Source organism: Dipodomys spectabilis, unplaced genomic scaffold (genome assembly GCF_019054845.1).
Source record: "Dipodomys spectabilis isolate Male_0828 unplaced genomic scaffold, ASM1905484v1 ptg000098l, whole genome shotgun sequence".
In the NCBI taxonomy this organism is placed as follows: Eukaryota; Metazoa; Chordata; class Mammalia; order Rodentia; family Heteromyidae; genus Dipodomys; species Dipodomys spectabilis.
In genome coordinates this window covers 9,243,492-9,261,747 of record NW_024870775.1, presented here as the reverse complement: position 1 = coordinate 9,261,747, position 18,256 = coordinate 9,243,492, and the positions used below count along the sequence as shown (strand labels likewise).

At 48.9% G+C, this 18,256-nt stretch overlaps 1 protein-coding gene across 2 annotated transcripts in view; it reads right to left on the bottom strand.

The window, feature by feature from the left end:
• Positions 1–6,062: 6,062 nt before the first annotated feature.
• Rnf216 (ring finger protein 216) overlaps positions 6,063–18,256 on the bottom strand; it is a 129,725-nt gene continuing 117,531 nt past the window's right edge. For both annotated transcript variants that reach the window (XM_042686695.1, XM_042686696.1), the window contains exons 16-18: positions 16,175–16,397; positions 8,441–8,510; positions 6,063–7,934 (exon numbers count right to left, since the gene is read on the bottom strand). In XM_042686695.1, coding sequence (XP_042542629.1) covers positions 7,615–7,934; positions 8,441–8,510; positions 16,175–16,397 — 613 coding nt within the window. In that variant the 3' untranslated portion in view covers positions 6,063–7,614. The remainder of the gene's footprint in view (positions 7,935–8,440; positions 8,511–16,174; positions 16,398–18,256) is intronic.

Genomic DNA, 18,256 nt, shown 5'->3' with positions numbered 1-18,256 from the left:
TGGTCAGTAGTAGAATTTGAAGTCAGGGCCTCCAATATGCTAGGCAGGCAGTGCTCTACCCCTTGAGCCACATCCCTAGCCCTTTTCTGTTTTTTCTTTTTTCTTTTTTTTGTCGGTCGTGGGGCTTGAACTCTGGGCCTGGGCGCTGTCCCTCAGCTCTTCAGCTCAAGGCGAGCGCTCTACCACTTGAGCTACAGTGCCACTTCCGGTTTTCTGGTGGTTTATTGGAGATAGGAGTCTCATGGTCTCTCCTGCCCGGGCTGGCTTTGAACCGCGATCCTCAGATCTCAGCCTCCTGAGTAGCTAGGATTACAGGCGTGAGCCACCAGCGCCCAGCGAGCCCTTTTCTGTTTTAGTCACTTTTTTTTTTTTTTTTGTCATGAGGCTTGAACTGGACCTGGGCGCTGTCTCTGAGCTCTTCAGCTCAAGGTGAGCGCTCTACCACTTGAGCCACAGCACCACTTCCAGTTTTCTGGTGGTTAATCAAAGATGAGTCTTACGGATTTTCATGCCCAGGCTGGCTTTGAACCATGATCCTCAGAACTTAGCCTCCTGAGTAGCTAGGTTTATAGATGTGAGCTACCCTACCTGGCTCTTTCAGTCATTTTCCAGATAAGTCTTGCAGTTTTGCCTAGGACTGTCCTTGGACCTCCATCCTCCTGTCTGCTTCTGGGGTGCCAGGCTATACTACCATACCCCAGCTGTGACCTTACTGGTGTTCTAATGGTTGTCTCTCGGTGATGAGTTCTGGGGGGTGTTGTAGGTAGGAAAGGGTAGGAGGGGGTCTCAGTAGAGACTACCTAGGGGAAGGGCTCTGAGTCTCTTAGGAGAACAGATGAGGTCTCCTTGACAGAGGAAAGTCTGTGGGGGGCTGGGCGGTATATTAGGCCTGAAACCTAAGCCCCTTAGTGGCCCCTCCTGATTTGTGGACAATGAAGACAAAATTCTTTCCCACAGGGAGATTTTGGGAGAGGGTCTGTCCTTTCTCCCCAGTGTGGGAGGGGCAGGAACCCTTCAGGGACCCCCCCCCCCACTTACCTAAAGCTCTAGTTAATCATGATAATATATTGAATGATCATTATTATTTTAAGAAATTAAGCCAGGCTCTAGTGGCTCACATTTATAACCCTAGCTACTCAGGACACTGAGCTCTCGCTGAACAGCCTGGGCAAGTAAGACTTCTATCCACTGTTAACCACCAAAATGCTGGAATTGGAGTTGTGGCTCAAGTGGTAGAGTGCCAACTCAGGTTCTGAATTCAAAAAAAAAAAATAAAGAAATGGGAGTTGTTTCCAGGGTGAGAACCAAAGTGTGTGTTAGCCTTTAGGGTTTGAAGACTCATTTGTCAGTGAGATGCGGGGAGGGGGAGGGGGGTAAGGATTCCTTCCCTAGGGGCACTGTCCCTTAGCTTCTTTTGTTCAAGGATATCATCTACCACAGTGCCACTTCTGGCTTTTTCTGTTTATGTGGTACTGAGGAATCAAACCCAGGGCTTCATGAATGCTAGGCAAGCACTCTACCACTAAGCCACATTCCCAGCCCCGAGGCTGCGAGTTTTGATTACTGGGCACTATTTTCTCTTGAGGCTTTGTGGTCTTCTCTTCCCACCTTGTGATCTTTTCTTCCCTCTCATGTTTGCTATGTAAAAAGTTTTTTGTTTTCCTTTCAGAACTAGAGGCCTTAAATTTTCCATTTTAGGTTTTCATTGCATATCCTTATGGCTCATGACAAATTGCTATGACGTTTTCTTCTAGAACTTTCTCCTTTTTTGGGAGGGCCAGTCCTAGGGCTTGATCTCAGGTTCTAGGATACTGTCCCTGAGTTTTTTTGCTCAAGGCTAGCACTCTACTACTTGAGCCACAGCTTTATTTCTGGCTTTTTTTGGTGGTTTTATGGACTTTCCTGCCTGGCTAGCTTCTGTGATCCTCAGATCTCAACCTTCTGAGTAGCTAGGATTCTAGATGTGAGCCACTAGCTGTGGCCCCTTTTCTTTTTGCTTTGGAGGCAGGGTTTCTTCTTACCCTGGAGACCCAAGATGGCCTCAAGTTTGCGATCCTCCTGCCTGGCCTCCCAAATGCTGGGAGTACAGGGCAGTATAATCACAGCGGACTTTGTGTTGAGGATTCTGAAGGATAGCTCCTGTGCTCCATCTCATGGGACAGCATGTGCCCCACTGTCCCAGCCCCGTCCTCACCTGGCAAGTGCCTTTTCCTTATCTGCAGACAGATCCCCCTGGGTGAATGTCCCATCATATCTCTTCCTTCCCGATTCAGGTCATTCATGCCGTTTTTCATTTGTCACAAAAGCCATGGTGGCTGCACGGGGCAGAGTCTTTGTCCAAGTGTCTGCATAAATCCCTGGAGGACAATTCCCTGGTTACTGAAGGCCTGATGGATGTGGCTAGATCCCCTGCAGAAAGGCCCTGCCCCGGCCACACATGCGCAGTTCTCTATGTTCCAACATTTTGTGTTATTGTGTGTGTGTAAACTTGACTTTGTTGCTTCAAGTTGGAAAAGTGAGCTTCCTGCCTGTGTGAGTGGGTGCTGTCACAGCACTATGGCGGGGGCTCACTGCCCAGGTGTGGCATGTCTGCTCTGGAATGGGAGCTTAAGCTTGGCCGGGTCAGTCTCTCTACTTAGCATGGCCTGAGCTCATTCAGGAAGGGTAGCCATGAGATTGTCAGGCGTGCTGACTGGGGCAGGCTATGTGGTCCAGTTTCTTCCTGCTAGAGCCTATGGCACATGGTACCCTTTACCTAGGAATATGTCCCATGTCTCAACTTTTTCTTTAGTTACTCGTGGGGCTTGAACTCTGGGGCTGGGCGCTGTCCCTGAGTTCTTCAGCTTAAGGTGAGCGCTCTACCACTTGAGCCACAACACCACTTCTGGTTTTCTGGTGGTTCATTGGAGATAAGTCTCATGAACTTTCCTGCCTTGGGTGGCTTTGAACCATGATCCTCAGATCTCAGCCTCCTGAGTAGATAGGACTACAGGCATGAGCCACTGGCACATGTTTTTTTTATTTTTTTGATCGGATGTGGGGCCTGAACTCTGGGCCTGGGCGCTGTCCCTCAGCTCTTCAGCTCAAGGCTGGCGCTCTACCACTTGAGCCACAGTGATACTTCTGGCTTTTTTTTGCTTATGTGGTGCTGAAGAATCGAACCCAGGGCCTCATGCATGCCAGGCAAGCACTCTACCGCTGAGCCACCTTCCCAGCTCCCCGGCTTTTTTTTTGGTCGGTCGTGGGGCTTGAACTCTGGGCTTGGACGCTGTCCCTCAGCTCTTCAGCTCAAGGCTAGTGCTCTACCACTTGAGCCACAGCACCACTTCTGGTTTTTGAGTGGTTTATTAGAGGTAAGAGTCTCACAGACTTTCCTACCCGGGCTGGCTTTGAACTGCGATCCTCAGATCTCAGCCTCCTGAGTAGCTAGGATTATGGGCGTGAGCCACCGGCGCCCAGGCCTAACCCCCCCCCCCCGCACCCCCCCCCCCCCCCACTCTTTTAAGTACTAGAGTCTGAACTCAGGCCTTTGCTCCTGCTAGGCCAGTGCTTTACCACTTGAACCACAGCCTCAAGCCCTTTCTTTCAGATAGTTTCAAGTTTTTGCCCATGGCCAACCTTGGATCTCTCCTACCTCTGCCTCCTACCGAGTTGGTTTAAATAATATATCCCATACAAACCTAGCTTATTGATTAGATGAAGGTTATGGCAAGCGCTCGCCACTGAGGCAGGTCCATAACCCATGGGATGTGTTACTATGGTGCAGCTAGGGCTGAGAATGGCTCACCAGCCTAGCTGACTCTCTGCTAGTCTTTCTATCCCACCACTGAAGCCAAATGGGGGGACAAGAAGCAGATGCTGGTTCAGTCAGGTTCAAACCCTGTTTCTCCCGTCTATCTGCTACTAGATTTATCTACCCAGGTTGGCTTCAGGCCAATAGCCTCAGATCTCAGACTCCTGAGAATCTAGGACTACAGATGTGAGCCACTGGCACCCAGCTACAGGCCTTGTTCTTAGCTTTGGATCACAGATTCATTCTTCAAAGTAGTATTTGTGAGCACTCAGGCCTCTATTTGCTTCTGAGGGTCTATCACAGAGTCAAATAGTACTTCTGGTCCATTAGGAAGGAGGGCATACTGGAAAATAACTGAGATTAGTGGGGGCTGGCCAAAGGCTCGGGTAAGGGAAGAAGAGGTCAGGGCAGGCTCTTGAGATAGGAACTGTGCCCCCAGGGACGGAAACCAAGACTTCATGCTTCCTGTTGCTCCCTCAACTCTGAGGAAGCTCTGGGCTTCCTTGCTGGCCCTTTGCCCTGTTGGCCATCAGAAGGGAGCACTGTGAGATGTCTGATCCTAGGTTTGAAGATGGCCAGGCAGGCTGGGTGGCCACATAGGCCAAGGTCACCCAAATACTGCTTGGGGGCCTGCTTGGAGCCATTTGGGCAATGCCACTCTGTGCCCAATTCCCTAACTCCTTGAGGGCATCACCCACATCCTGTGTGGGACCAGAAGCCACCACAGCTGGCTTTGGTGTAGGCCAGGCTGCAGGTCTTAGGGACATATCCAAGGTGACAGGGATGGGGCAGTCATTAGGCCTTTACCTTGGGCCGCCTCAACCTGGCATGAGGACCTCCCTTTGGATTTAGTGGTGCTCTGCCATTTGAACCACACCTCCACTTTGTTTTGCTGGTTAATTGGCGATGCAGTCTAGCTTTCAATCTTGAGTCTGAGTCTACTGAGATCTGAGGATCATAGCTTGAAGCCAGCCCAGGTGAGAAAGTTCATGAAACTATCATCTCCAATTAACCACCAACAGAGTGCTAGGCTTGAGCAAAAAAGCCAGTGCCCAACCCTGAGTTCAAACCCCAGGACTGGCACACATACAAAATGACAAAATAACAACAACAAACACAAAGAAACACTAGAAGCCTTTGATTTCCCTTATTAGAGCAAAGCTCAAATAACTCTGAGTAAATCTACACAAGGCCTCATGGGAGGCTTGGGAAAACCAGAAGTGCAATATTACAGCTGGAGGTTAAAAGGAAGGCATGACAGAACCCACTTCTTCACTGCGGCTGAGGAGAGCAGTCTAACGACTATGAAGAATGACAAGCAAGGCCACCTGTCGTGGAGGGAGACAGAGAAAAGCAGACACCGGTAGCCAGAGAGACAGAACTGTCCAAGCGTGTGGGAGCAGCTGCCACCCTCTGTCCATGTTCTGTGCTCTGTGGGGCTAGGGCCGCTGGGCACACACAGGACTGTTGAGGACCTTCTATGAAAGCCAAGGCCTGACGTCCCAACTGTGGGCAGACATGTTTATGTGCAGGACCTGGGAGACATCTGCTGTTGCCTGGGGACTAGTGGGGTGGGAGGCCACTCTGGTTGCCTAAGTGTCATGACAATGGGCAGTGGAACATGTACAGGAATGAGGCCTGATGGCCTGGGCCAATTCACTAATCTGCCCACTGACGAACCCAGAATCAAGGTACTGTATACACACCTATCCTCTTGAATGTTCTACTTTAATAATGTATTTTTTCTGCATGAAAAAATTCAGCAAGACTTGTTATTAAAGGGTGCTGTGTGGTCCATTGATACTTGGGGATTCCAGTTCCTCTATGCTTTGATCTCTTCCAGTTCTTAAGGCCAATGATTGCCTAGCCTAGCTGGCAAGTTTGTGTGCTTTCAGTGAGGGGCTGAGGCCCCCTGGCTCTCCCTGTGCTAGGCAAGGTTCTTCAGGTTGCTCTGCATGGAATTGTGCCAAAAATCTAAACCTCCCATCAAAGCCCTTTGTGGGACTGGGAAGGTTACTTAGTGGTAGAGTGCTTGCCTAGCTTGCATGAGTTCAAGCCCCAGGACAGGCAAAAAAAGTCCACTGTGTCTGGGTCTTAGCAGGATTGGCACCTCAGAGGCCCTGCAGGTGAGAGTGCAACCTGGCTCTTCCCTGCTTCCCACTGCTTGTACATGTGCACATTCTCGCATCCTTCTTCTTTAGAGGTGAATGAGTTGGATCTAACCCTCTCAAGGGCCTTGTGTGGGTCTGTTCACCAGAAGGGAAGCCAGGAGAGTACACAAACATTTATTTACAAAAAGTTGAAGTTACATATGATACAGGCTTTTTACATACAGTAGTTTAAACAGATTTACTCCATCTATTTCCACTACCATACGGTAAAGAAAAAACGTTTAAGGAAACTACTTAGTCATATGAAGTGACAGTCATGCGCATTTTCTTCAGCTTGAAACCTTTAGCTAAGTGCAAACACTAGACCCACTCTCCAGTTTTAAGGCAAATAAATTGGGACAGTGGCTGGGCAGCCATGCCCCAGGAGCAGCCTGGGCCCGGGGTGAAGTGCCAGCTGCCTCTGAGACACCAACAGGACACCCGATGGGAAGCAGTCCCTCCCACAGACACGTGTGGCCAGATTGTTAGAAATTCTTGAAGGATGGAGCGCCTTTTCCTGTGCTGGAGTTTCAAGCCACATGCTGGGCATGGGCAACAGGCTCCTTCATCTGGCCTCAGCCCCCCAGTATGATGTTATATCTGGTGCCACTTTACCATCTGCAGGCTCACCGCTGCCCTCTGCTCTCAGGGGAGGTGCAGAGAACGGGAGTTTGCTACTATTTAAGGTACTTAGGGGGTCTTGTCACAGAGGCATGTGGCCCGCCTTTCCAAGGCACTGTCATTCAAGATAGTAGCACAGCTTGCCACCACTGTGTCCCACCCATACCTGGTGATCTTCTCTCCTGCTTGAATCCCTGAAAGACATCTGAGAAGCATATGGCAGTGGGTAACAGTACCTGTGCATCCACCAAATATGGGCAGTTGTCTCCCCATCCTGTGGCTACATGGCCAAGACGAGCCTCTGCCAGGCTGGGTCCCAGCTCAGCAGGGGAAAGCTGTGGGCCTCCGCTTGGCAAATGGGGGATTGACACCTTCACTGTACAAAGACCTGGGGTCATGGTGGGGACCCAGCACACAGGCCCGGAGCTGACTCTCATTAGATAGCAGGGGGTCAGTCGCCTTTATCCTGGCCGCAACCTACTACTCATTACTAAGAGAAACGTGGGCAGGTGCAGAGGAGGGCTGCCGCAACAGGGGCAGCTTCTTGAGGCATCTGTATCCCCAGGGAAGTAACCCTCCAGAAAACCTAGGGAAAAAAAAGCTGTTCACCTGTGTGGTAGTAATGAAATCTCCCCAGCGATAGGGCAGCACAGGGGACCTGTGACCACTATGAGAAAGAACCTCATTTGGTCCAGGTGACAGGCCCACCCAGCCTCAACAGGAGCCTGGTGTGGGAAAACCACCATCAGTGCAGTTTGCAGAGACTGAGAAACTGTCAGTTCAAAGTATGTGAACAGCAACAAACATTTGCAGAAATTGGAGTTTTGCTGCTCTGACCTATTACCCAGGAAGAGCCAGACGGGTCCCCTCACAGTCACCCAGAGGGCATGAGCCTTCCAGGGCAGGAGTCCTTCCTGAGAAACGCACAGGAGGAGGACTAGCCCTCCTTCAAGGGTTCCCAGGGAACCACCTCTTAACGGAGAAGGCAGGGCAGCGTGAGGTTCCGTGTCCCACTGTCCCATACAGGCTTGGTGGGGTCAATGGGCCCTGTCAGAAGCGCCGCCGCGGCTGGGGGCCAAAGTGCATGGGCAAATTGTGCTCCAGTGGCATGTGCACGGGACCGAAGTCAAAGTTGACCCGCACATTGGGCAGCGGGGGCACGTAGGGTGCCGGGACGGGGCCCAAGTTGAGCGGGAAGTTGTTGAACACTGGCCGCACAGGAGGCAGGGGGAAAGGCGGGTGCACGAAGGCATAGGGTGGCATGTGTGGGGGATGGAGATTCTGGGGGACAGGCCGAGGGAGGCCTTCCATCCGCTGCACCTTCTCAGGGGGCTTCTCCAGTGGGGGCCCGATGCGCTTGTAGGTGCTCTCTACAAGGAAGATGGGGTGTAAGTGAAAATAGGCTGTACACATCACCTGGTCCCTGCCAGAGTTGGGAGGCTAGGGCTGGTTAGGCATGGCAGGAAGGGCACCCTCTGCCCTCTCCCAGCCTCTTTCTTCTAGATCCAGAAGGGGTTGTTTCACAGAAGGATAAACAGAACTTCAACAGTGAAACATTCACAACCCTCACATGGGGCAGACAGGGTCAAAACTACACCTCCCCGTGAGCGTCCCTCCACAGCTTGGCAAGGGACACCACTGTCAACTTCCCTTCGCAGCCAGAGCCTGAGGGGCGGCTCACACGAAGTCCAGTCCATTCTTGGTCACTTCAGTGGGCCAGCAGCCAATGTCTATTTAGTCACATTTGGCTTCTCTTTGCTTCCAGAGCCCAAACTCACTTTGGGACCTCCTGGCTATCAACAGGGGCCCAAGCTAACCAGGGTACGAATGGCTTTTTGGGGCCTGTGTGCAGGACCAGGGTGGGGAGAACACTTGCCTCCATTCTTTCTCTTCTGCTCTTCCTCAGCCTCCTTCTGGATTTCCTCGATTAGCTTCTCGTCATCTTCCTAGAGGAAAAGCAATGGCAAGGGTGAGCCTGCAGTGAGACCTGCAGGACAGGGAGGCTGGAGGCATTGCCACCTGCAGAGCACTGCTGCTTAGTTCATCAGCTCTCCCTCCATCATTTGTTGGTTGCCCCCTGGGGAAACCTTGGGGAGGGACCTGGCCAAGCCAGCTAACAGAGGCTGCCTGTGTGGCAGGGGTGAGCAGGGTCCGAGAAACTTTTGGACCTAGTCTGCAAGTTCTGGGCACAGGAAAGGTGACAAGTGTCATGTGGGCCTGCCGGGCTGCAGGGGTGGAATGGCAGCCCTGAGGTTGAACAGGACAGTGGAAGGCATGGACCCAACAAAAAAATCTAGGTTTAAAGGGATGACTGCACTTCAGTCCTTGGTCAGGAAAGACTACCCCACCCCACCCGTGCCACAGGCTTTTCCTCTGCTCCTCAGCAGCACGCAGAGTCTTTCTATGCTACTGACTGCAAGAATGACTGAGACTGGTAAACCTAGGATGGCCAGCTGCCTGGCTGGTCTTCTTTGCAACACAGGGCGACAGGACTTAAGGAAGTAGACACCTTCCAGGGCTGGGGGTCACCTCAGGTCAGGGCAGCCCTGTCAGAGACTAAACAGACCACTGTGAAGGCCTTTTTCCTGGGATCTTCCAGAAGCTTCTTCAAGAGTTAAGAGCAAGCCGGTGGCTCACACCTGCAATCCTAGCTACTCAGGAAGTTGTGATCTGAGAATTGCAGTTCAAAGTCAGCCTGAGCAGGAATGTCTGTGAGACTTTGATCTCCAATTAATCACCAGAAAACCAGAAGTGGCACTGTGGCTCCAAGTGGTAGAGCACTAGCCTTAAGCAAAAGTGCTCAGACCATGAGTTCAAGTCCCATAACTGACCAAAAACAAAACGAAGCAAACCAACTACACACTCAGATTTTCACAGGTACAGTTCAGTGGTAGAGCACTTACCCAGCATGCATAGGGCCTTAGTTCAATCCCTAGTATCACAACAAGCAAACAAACAAAAACTATCTAAAAATAAATTACTGCTAGCTCCTCACTAGAAGAGAACTGGAAACATTTTTGTGTATCTCCCGAAGGTTGTTTTGACTACATTTCACATTCAAAAGCCACCAAAATCTTATCCTCTGTACTTGCTGCCCCCCAAGGCTCAAGTTCACACATGAGGCTGAGGAGAAACTGACACCAGGCAGGCTGTCAGGCTCTGCTCTCAATAAAGGTGTAGGCTAACTGAACCCACCTAAGCCGGGGCCCCTGCACAGCCTGGGACCTCAAATGCAGGGTACTGTTTGTTGTAGGAGCTATATGATGCCTTTGTATCAAGCCAGATTGGGCCACAGTGAATGAATGCATGGACCAAGACAGACATGTTCTCAAACAGGTGATGGTAGGCATCATCTCTCTGGCCTCTAGGCTACAAGAAGGATAAGGAGTCTGTTTGGGTGTGTGTGTCAGTCCTGGGGCTTGAACTCATAGCCTGGGCACTGTCCCTGAGCTTCTTTTGCTCAAGGCTAGCACTCTACCACTTGAGCCACAGCACCATTTCCAGGTTTTTCTGTGATTGTGGTACTGAGGAATCGAACCCAGGGCTTCATGCATGCTAGGCAAGTACTGTACTACTAAGCTCATTCCCAGCCCTCAGGAGTTCTTTAGACTGCTCTTTCTGCACACCATCTCCTACCCCTTGCAAGCTCAGGAAGAACTTTTGACAGATTACAGAGCAGTTCCTTCCAATGAACAGGGTCAGGCTGAGATGAGAGTTAGAAACTGGTCAGTGACTAATGTTATCTCACCACACAGTATGTCTTCAGAGACTGAGGGTAACAACCCATCCATCAGACTGGAGTGGAGGTGAATCACCTCCTTCTGTACTCAGAGCAGTCTAGGCCAGGAACCACGGGACCACATGGCATTCACTGAGAACTGGGAAGGAAGGGCATGAAGCTCCCCCAATGGGCCAGGGTACCTCAAATGTAGGAGGTCTGGACAAGTGTCAAGGACAGAGGATCAAAGCAGAATACAGAGTCTGACCATCCTGCAGATTTGGAAGAGTGATTTAAATAAAGGAGAGGGTGATTTCCTCCCTCGAATTCCTTTGAGCTCAGCAGGATAGAGAGAGCCCTGGCTGACAAAGAAGGTCCTGGCAGGCTCACTTCACCAGCAAGTGGGGGGTGGGGGGGGGGTGGGGGGAAGAAGCAAGGGCCCAGCTGCTCCAGAGACTGGTAGGAAATGAGGTAGAAATTAACCAGAGTGGATTTAATTAAGAATGAAAAAGCAAAAGCAATCCTTCATTTGTCCCTCAACCACAAAGCTCCACAGCTCTGTTACATAGCAGAGTCTGCATTGGAGAAAATGTAGAAGGAGAAACTGCAAGTGGCTGAAGGGGAGAAAGCCTGTTCTGTAGGTCAGCTATTAACAGCAATCAGCAGCCACAGCTCAAAAGTTCTCCCAAGATGGGGGTTTGAGCGCTTGGCACAGAGCTGTTCTTGCCAAAGCTTCCTAAGTCTTCCTCTACCCCATATCCTAACATTGCCAGTCACTGGCTAGTGGTCTTGCTTGCCTGCCCCCTGTGGCATGGGAGGGGAGGGAGGGGGATAGGCGACAGGGAATGGCAAGTTGCCTGCTGCTCCCTCTCTTGTGATTATGGGGGTGGGGCTGGGGCTGGGATCCAGGTCATGTATGGCCACAGCTGTTGTTAATAAACTTGCAATGATTTCATGAAAGGCTTCCAAAGGGCTGAAGATTTAGTTTCAAATTATTCCCAGCTCAGTTGCAGATTGCCCAAGCAACAACGACCCTAACCTCCACTCCCAGCTGTCTGTCTGCAACAGGAAATTGGGGTGGGGGGGTGGGGGGAGCTTGAGGAGGTGGAGGAAGTCAACTCTGAGAGAGGCACATGCTGTGCAGCTGGTGGACTGGCCAGAGGGGGATGGACAATATGTAGGGGAGGAGCAAAGATTCCATAGGCTCCAGGCTGGCCTCTGGTTTCATCTTTTTTCCTTCCTTCCTTTCCTTCCCTCCCCTCCCTTCTCTCTTTCTTTCATGTGTGTGCATGCATGTTGGCTGGTACTAGAGCTTGAACTAAAGGCCTCACATTCTTGTTCTGCTTCTTCAGTCACAGCTGGTATTCTATCACTTGAGCCATACTTCCACTTCTGACTTTTTGCTAATTTATTGGAGGAAAGAATCTCACAGAGGAGGGGGGAGGCTGGGAAGGGAGGTGAAGGGTAAACAAAGGAGGAGGCTGCAATGCTTGGTAAGAAATGTACGCATTATCCTGCCCATGTAATTGTAACCCCTCTGTACAGTATGTTCACAAATAAAATAAAATTTAAAAAAAAAAAAAATCTCACAGATTTTTCTGCCCAGGCTGGCTTTGAATCCTGATTCACGAATTCTCAGCTTCCTGAGTAGCTGTGAAGCACCAGAAACCTCTGGTTTCTGCAGCTGTCTCCTTGGGTTATGAAAGCCCAGCAAATGCTTTTTTTCTGTTCAGAGTGCCTCCTTCACGAGGATCTGGAGATAGAGTGGAATGTGACCATGATAGAGTGGAATGTGGCCATGTTTTGACTCTGGTCAAGGTCAAGTGCTCAGGCCAGGGCCAGCTAGGATCTAAAGATGATCTGTACCAACAGTTCCAATTACTGGTCTACTTCCTGACCTCCTTGGTTAAACCCCTAAGTGACTGGGAATCCCCCCTGGCACACAGTTAAGGCAATGGAGTTGTGATAGCTCCTTCTACCATTTGCAATTTGCCCAATGGGGAAAGAACCGGGCCAGGGTCCCCACACCCACACATTACAAGGTCCACCTGGTTCCCAAGGCTCTGGGACCCTGTAGGCACCTCTAGGCCACTCCTGTATCTGGAGAAGGAGTCTGATGTTAGTTAGAAGACCTGGATTTGTGCTTGGGTTTTATCAAGCCTAGAATCCTGGACAAGTGACCCAGATATTGTTGTTTTTATAGGAAAAATTAACAAAATGATGCCCTTTATCCCATGCTGCCAAAGTCCTCCAACAGTTTCATTATCCAGTGTGTGTGGGTGAGAAAACCAAGGTCAATTTCAAGGACAATTCAGAGATGACACTTGCCCCTCCTCAGAACTAATGGTATTCAAAATAGTGACTATTTCTATACAAAGCCAGGGCTGAGTGTGGAAGCTGGGTTAAGGCCACATGTCTGGGTTACAGCCCATGTCTTTATATTCTTTTTTGTAGAAAATTTAAAGTTAGGAAAAATGGCTGAAGCTGAACATTAATTTCTAGCCTTCCTGGCTGGGTTTCTAGGTCTTTCTGTAGCAGTCTTCCTCCAACACTGCAGCCTCAACTGCCTCCCAGTAGTGCCAGGCTTTCCAGGGTACAGATGCCCAGTTACAGTTTACTGGCCTCAATTTCTACCAAGTTTCTTCATTGACGGAGCAGGAGAACCAGCTGCTGGGAGACCATCACAGAACTGAGCACGTGTAAAACACTGGGAGAAAAGAGTGCACCTTCTAACCGAAGAGTGAAGCGCAGAGGGTGCCATTGAGAGTGGGCTGTATGAAGCCATACTTCCTTTCAACAGAACAGCTTCAGATTCTTATAGTCACAAACAAGTTGAAGAAAACAATTCTGTTTTCTCACAGCCCAAACCTAAGACAAACGCTGTCTTGTTTTGTATGTAAAAGGCACATGCTGTCATGTACACATTTCCAGAATACAGCCTAGGTGAATTTCTATGAGCCCTAACAGTGACATAGCCCCATAGCTGCCAATCAGTGGCCACATGTGCACAGGCGCCAACATATTGGGGATAAGAGACTCAGCCTACCGCAGAAGAAGGTCTGTTCCTTTATATGCTGAGACTCAGCACTGCATTCTGTCCCCTGATCCAGAAAACTGTGGTTTGCTCTGTCTGCATTTGCTTCTGTTTTTTCTTTTTCCTTCCTAAAGAAGTTAGCCTGTTTCATAAGACTTGGTTTTGGTTTATTTTTGGTAAGGAACAGAGAAAGTTACTATTCACCATTTGAGGCTCAGTACAGAGTTAGCTGAAGCTCCCAGCAGTCTCAGTTATTAAGGACTAAGCACACTTCTTCTCACACCGACGACGACACCTCCCTTCTTTGCTGACAATGGGAGATTCTTCCCTTCCCGGCCAGCCCATTAATGAAGAGCAGGCAGGACAGGGCGAGCTTTGTTTCCCAGCTCTGCTGAATAGCTTTGTGTTCTCAGAAGCCCCAGCAGATGCTGGGGTGCAATTCAATTGGCCTCCTGGTGAGAATCAAGGAGACTGGGCTGATCCCTGGTTTGATGGGAACAGGACAAATGGAACAAAATCTTGGGCTATAGTGACCAGAGGAAATTGGAGGGATCTGTTTGCCTGACCTTCCTTTCTAACTTCATTTGAGCCACCACAGACCCTTCATCAGGATAGAAATGAACCATTCGGAAAGAAAAAGGGGCAAGTGCATACTGTGGCAACCAGACAAAGAGGCAGTAGTAAGGCAGTTTTATAGTCGATTCCACGTGAGTGAGAAAGTGAGGTGTCCAAGGACAGGACAGCAGGAGCAGAGGGAGAGACAGTGCTCTCACGGGCTAGCCAATGCCTCCTGTGCTCATATCACCTTGCTCTTTGTTTCCGTGGCTAAACACAGTTTGGGAAGACTTGGGAGCCTGAGCTGAAGGAAAAGGCTTATTTCCCCAGAAAGTTCTGGAGGTGCTGGCTGGACAGAACATAGAAGGGAAGAGAATGGCTAGGTCCTTCAGAACTGCTTGATACCTGACAAGTATGCACAAGTGGGGGCTATATTTTCCCCAGCCATACAGGAGGGCAGGATGGTTGAGGGTCTCAACGGACTGCCAGTTGTGCCATCAGAGTCAGCCCATAGGTCCCTTTAGGCAGCTTCTCATCCAGTGAGGAACCTTTACTGAAAAATAGTCCTAACATGGCTGCCTGGCCTGCAGCAGGCTCTCTCCTTTTCCACTGAGGTACTCTGAGGATGGATGACACTTTAACAATGACTGAGGTCCATTTCTAGGGAGCCCCACCGGATCTGGGTACTAGACCTGCCAACCTGTGACCCTTTCATCTTCTTATAGCAAGCATGCTAGAGATTTCCATACCAGAGGTAGAGACCTTTTCTTTGGCTTAAAAAGTACTGGTCTGAGCGGCTACCAGTAGCTCATGCCTGTAATATTAGCACATTGTGAGGCTGAGATATGGAGTATGGCAGCAAAAAGCTGGGCTTTCTTTGTCTCTTCTGCTCCTAACAGCCAGGACTCTTTCTAGATAATTGGTACATGGGCTCCTAGGGGCATGGTTTCCATGGATAGTGGGGTTGGGTAGAATGCTGGAAGCAACTAGGTTCCTGGAAGACCTACTATCCAATGCTTGGGCTGCCATCTCTGCACTCACCCATGGGAAAAAAGCATTTCTGCCTTGTTTACACTGATCTTTTTGCCTTTTGTGTATGTGTGTTGAAGATGGAACTGAGGGCCTCCTACACACAAAAGTGTTCTACTTCTAAGTCAGCCTTAGCTACTATTTTTAGGCTTGCTCTTGTTTGCAGCCATAATAATCCTTTTTCTTTGTGTGTAGGTCCTAAGGGCTTGGGGCCTGCGTGATATTCTTGAGCTTTTACTCACAGCTAGCACAATTTTCAGATCTCAGCCTCCTGAGTAGCTATGATTAGAGGTGTGAGCCAACAGCATCCAGCTTATGTTCCTTGTTTTTTTTTTTTTTTTTTTTGGGGGGGGGGGGGGGAGGGGTCTGTCATGGGTCTTGAGTTTAGGGCTTAGGCACTGTCCCTGAGATTTTGTGCTCCAGGCTAGTGTTCTACCATTTTGAGCCACAGCTCCACTTTCAGTTTTCTGGAGTTAATTAGAAGTTAAGAGTCTCACAGACTTTCCTGCCCTGGCTGGTTTTGAACCCAGGACCCTCAGATCTTAGCCTCCTGAGTTGATAGGATTACAGGCGTGAGCCACCAGTGCCCAGCCTGTGCTAATATTGATATCCATATCTGTATGTGAGAGTCATGAGTAGCTTGCAGCTTCTTTGTCAGGACAATATGTCAGGTACTGGTGGGAGCATTATGTTGGGCAACTCTCCTCACCGTTTTATGCTCTGAAATACTTCAGATGGCATAGAAAGTTTACTCCCTAAAGCATGAGAAGAATTTGCCTTTCTATATCTCCTTTTCTTTTGAGATGGGGTCTCACTGTGTTGCTCATACTGATCTCAAATTGTGGGCTCAAGTGATCCTGAGAAACTCTTAAGTAGCTGAGACTAAAAGCATGCCCTAATCACACGTCTTTTGTTGTTTGTTTTCTCCATTTTTTTTTTTTTTTTTTGGTTGGTTCTAGGGGCTGAACTCTGGGCCTGGGCGCTGTCCTTCAGCTCTTCAGCTCAAGGCTAGCGCTCTACCATTTGAGACACAGCACCATTTCCGGCTTTTTCTGCTTATGTGGTGCTGAGGAATTGAACCCAGGGCTTCAAGCATATGAGGCAAGCACTCTACCACTAAGCCAACTTCCCAGCCCTTGCTTTCTCCATTTTTCCTGTGGTTTTTGGTCTATGTAATTTCCTGCATCTTTTCATGAGTCAAGAGTTTGTCATGTATATACAAAACATTTTTCACTATGGGAAACTATGGCTCTCTCTCCCTTGTGTGCACTCACAGTGGGGTCAGTCCAGAGGGAGCATCGTGAGCACTCCTGGCAAGGGGCTCCTGGTGAGCGAGGATGCTGGCAGAAATGGTCATATCCATTTATAGATACCCGACAGAGGTAGCACATTTGGGCACCACAGCGGCAGGACATGCGGTTGCAGCCTTCGGACTTGATGAGGCCAGTCCCACACTTGTGGCACTTTCTAATGCGGGCAGCAGTCATTTTTTCTTCACTGAAAATAAGAACATATGATTGGAGTCGGGAGGAGAAATGGAGAAGACAGGCAAATATTATAGTCATTAAATACTTTTTTCTTTCTCTATGTAACAATTGCCTGTGGCTTTGGTGACATTAAAGGGAAGAGCCTACCTTTTAGAGTCTGAGTTCAAAGTGTGTTGATTATATATGATCTTGGGCAAAGTTCCTAGCTACTTTAAGACTCAGTTTCATCATTTTATTTATTATTAATTAATTTTAGTTTTTCCCATTTTTTTTTGGGGGGGTCTGGTTGTGGGGCCTGAACTCTGGGCCTGGGCACTATCCCTCAGCTCTTCAGCTCAAGGCTAGCGCTCTACCACTTGAACCACAGCACCACTTCCGGCATTTTTCTTTTTGCTTATGTGGTGCTGAGGAATCGAACCCAGGGCCTCAGGCATGCAAGGCAAGCACTCTACCACTGAGCCACCTTTCCAGCTCCCAGTATTTCCCATTTTTGAAATTGGGAAAACATAACTTCCTCATGGTTTTTCACAGATTACAGATATAAGATATAAAAACCATTGGCACAGCATCTAGCATTTAGATAAATAACTTCCCTGTTATGGAACCCCAAAAGCTTGAAATGGAGAGACAAAACTTGGTGTCTTCCAAAACAAAACTATGTGTTTTACATATAGAGAACTTGGTTTTGAAAACTTGGCCTGTGGGTAGGTGACTCATTAGCCAATCTTTATGTCCTCTGTCAGAGTCCCACACTTCCAGAACCCCTCACAGTGGGGTTGTTTCTAGAATCATCTGACCTGATTTGAAGGGCAGACAACTTGAACAGAATGACAGATGGCTGTTTGCCAGGAACTGCCTGCGATGCTAGGCACTTCCACAGTGCTCTGCTCCAGCCTACAGAGTAACACTTTTCATCTTCTTCTTTAGGCAGGAGGCACTAAGGGTAGAAGACAAGGGCTGTGCATTGTACCCTCGCTCCTAAGTATGGTGTAACAGGAAATGATTCTAGAGGTTTGCTACAGATACCTGTGGAGGAGTGCAGAGGATCTAATAGGTGCCAGCTGCAAGCTGGACTTCTACCCCTCCCCCCCAAGCAGCAGCCCCCAGTGTCAGCAACTGGGAGGAACTGCTGTGGCCTGGAGGTGAGTCAGGACAGGGAAGTGCTTAGACTACTGATATTTCAGAGATGGCTACAGTGTGCTTCTTAGAATCCAGATCACATATCTAAAAGTAAGTAATTGCATTAGAAAGCTATTTATTTAGGTCTCATTTGTTGAGTTGCTTGAAATAAAGGAAAGTACAACTTTGGCCTGAAAAGAATTTATACTTCATTCAAGTTACAGACAGTCTGAATAGGAAACACCATCAGGAAGTCAGAGTTTAAAAGTGAATTTAGTACAGTCAACTTAGGCTGACAATTTTCGTTATTGACACAAAGTAAAAACCTGAACCTCAAGGTTCTGATGACTAAGCTTCCAATTTGAAAAGCCATTTCCAAAACCTTGCTGCAATTCTGAATAGCACAAACTATGTAAGAGTCCCTCTGAGATAGGACTGTCTGGCTTTTTCCTTGGGCAGCTACCTAGCTAGGGCTCAGCATGACAAAGAATGGGATGGAGAATTGAGGCTATGCAGTCCTTTCCCGAAGGTTTGATGACAGGATATATTTGCTTACTCTATTCAATAAATTGTCTGTCACTATGTGAAATAATAATGGGTGTGGCAGAAAAAGAAAAGGTTCTCCCCTAAAACTGATGAAGAATGCTTACAGTTCATAATGTTCAAACAGCTGTTCAATACAGCTTGAAGAGCTAAAAACATTACCAGACAGGGGCCAAATGGTCTTGTACCAAAAAAAAAAAAAAAAAG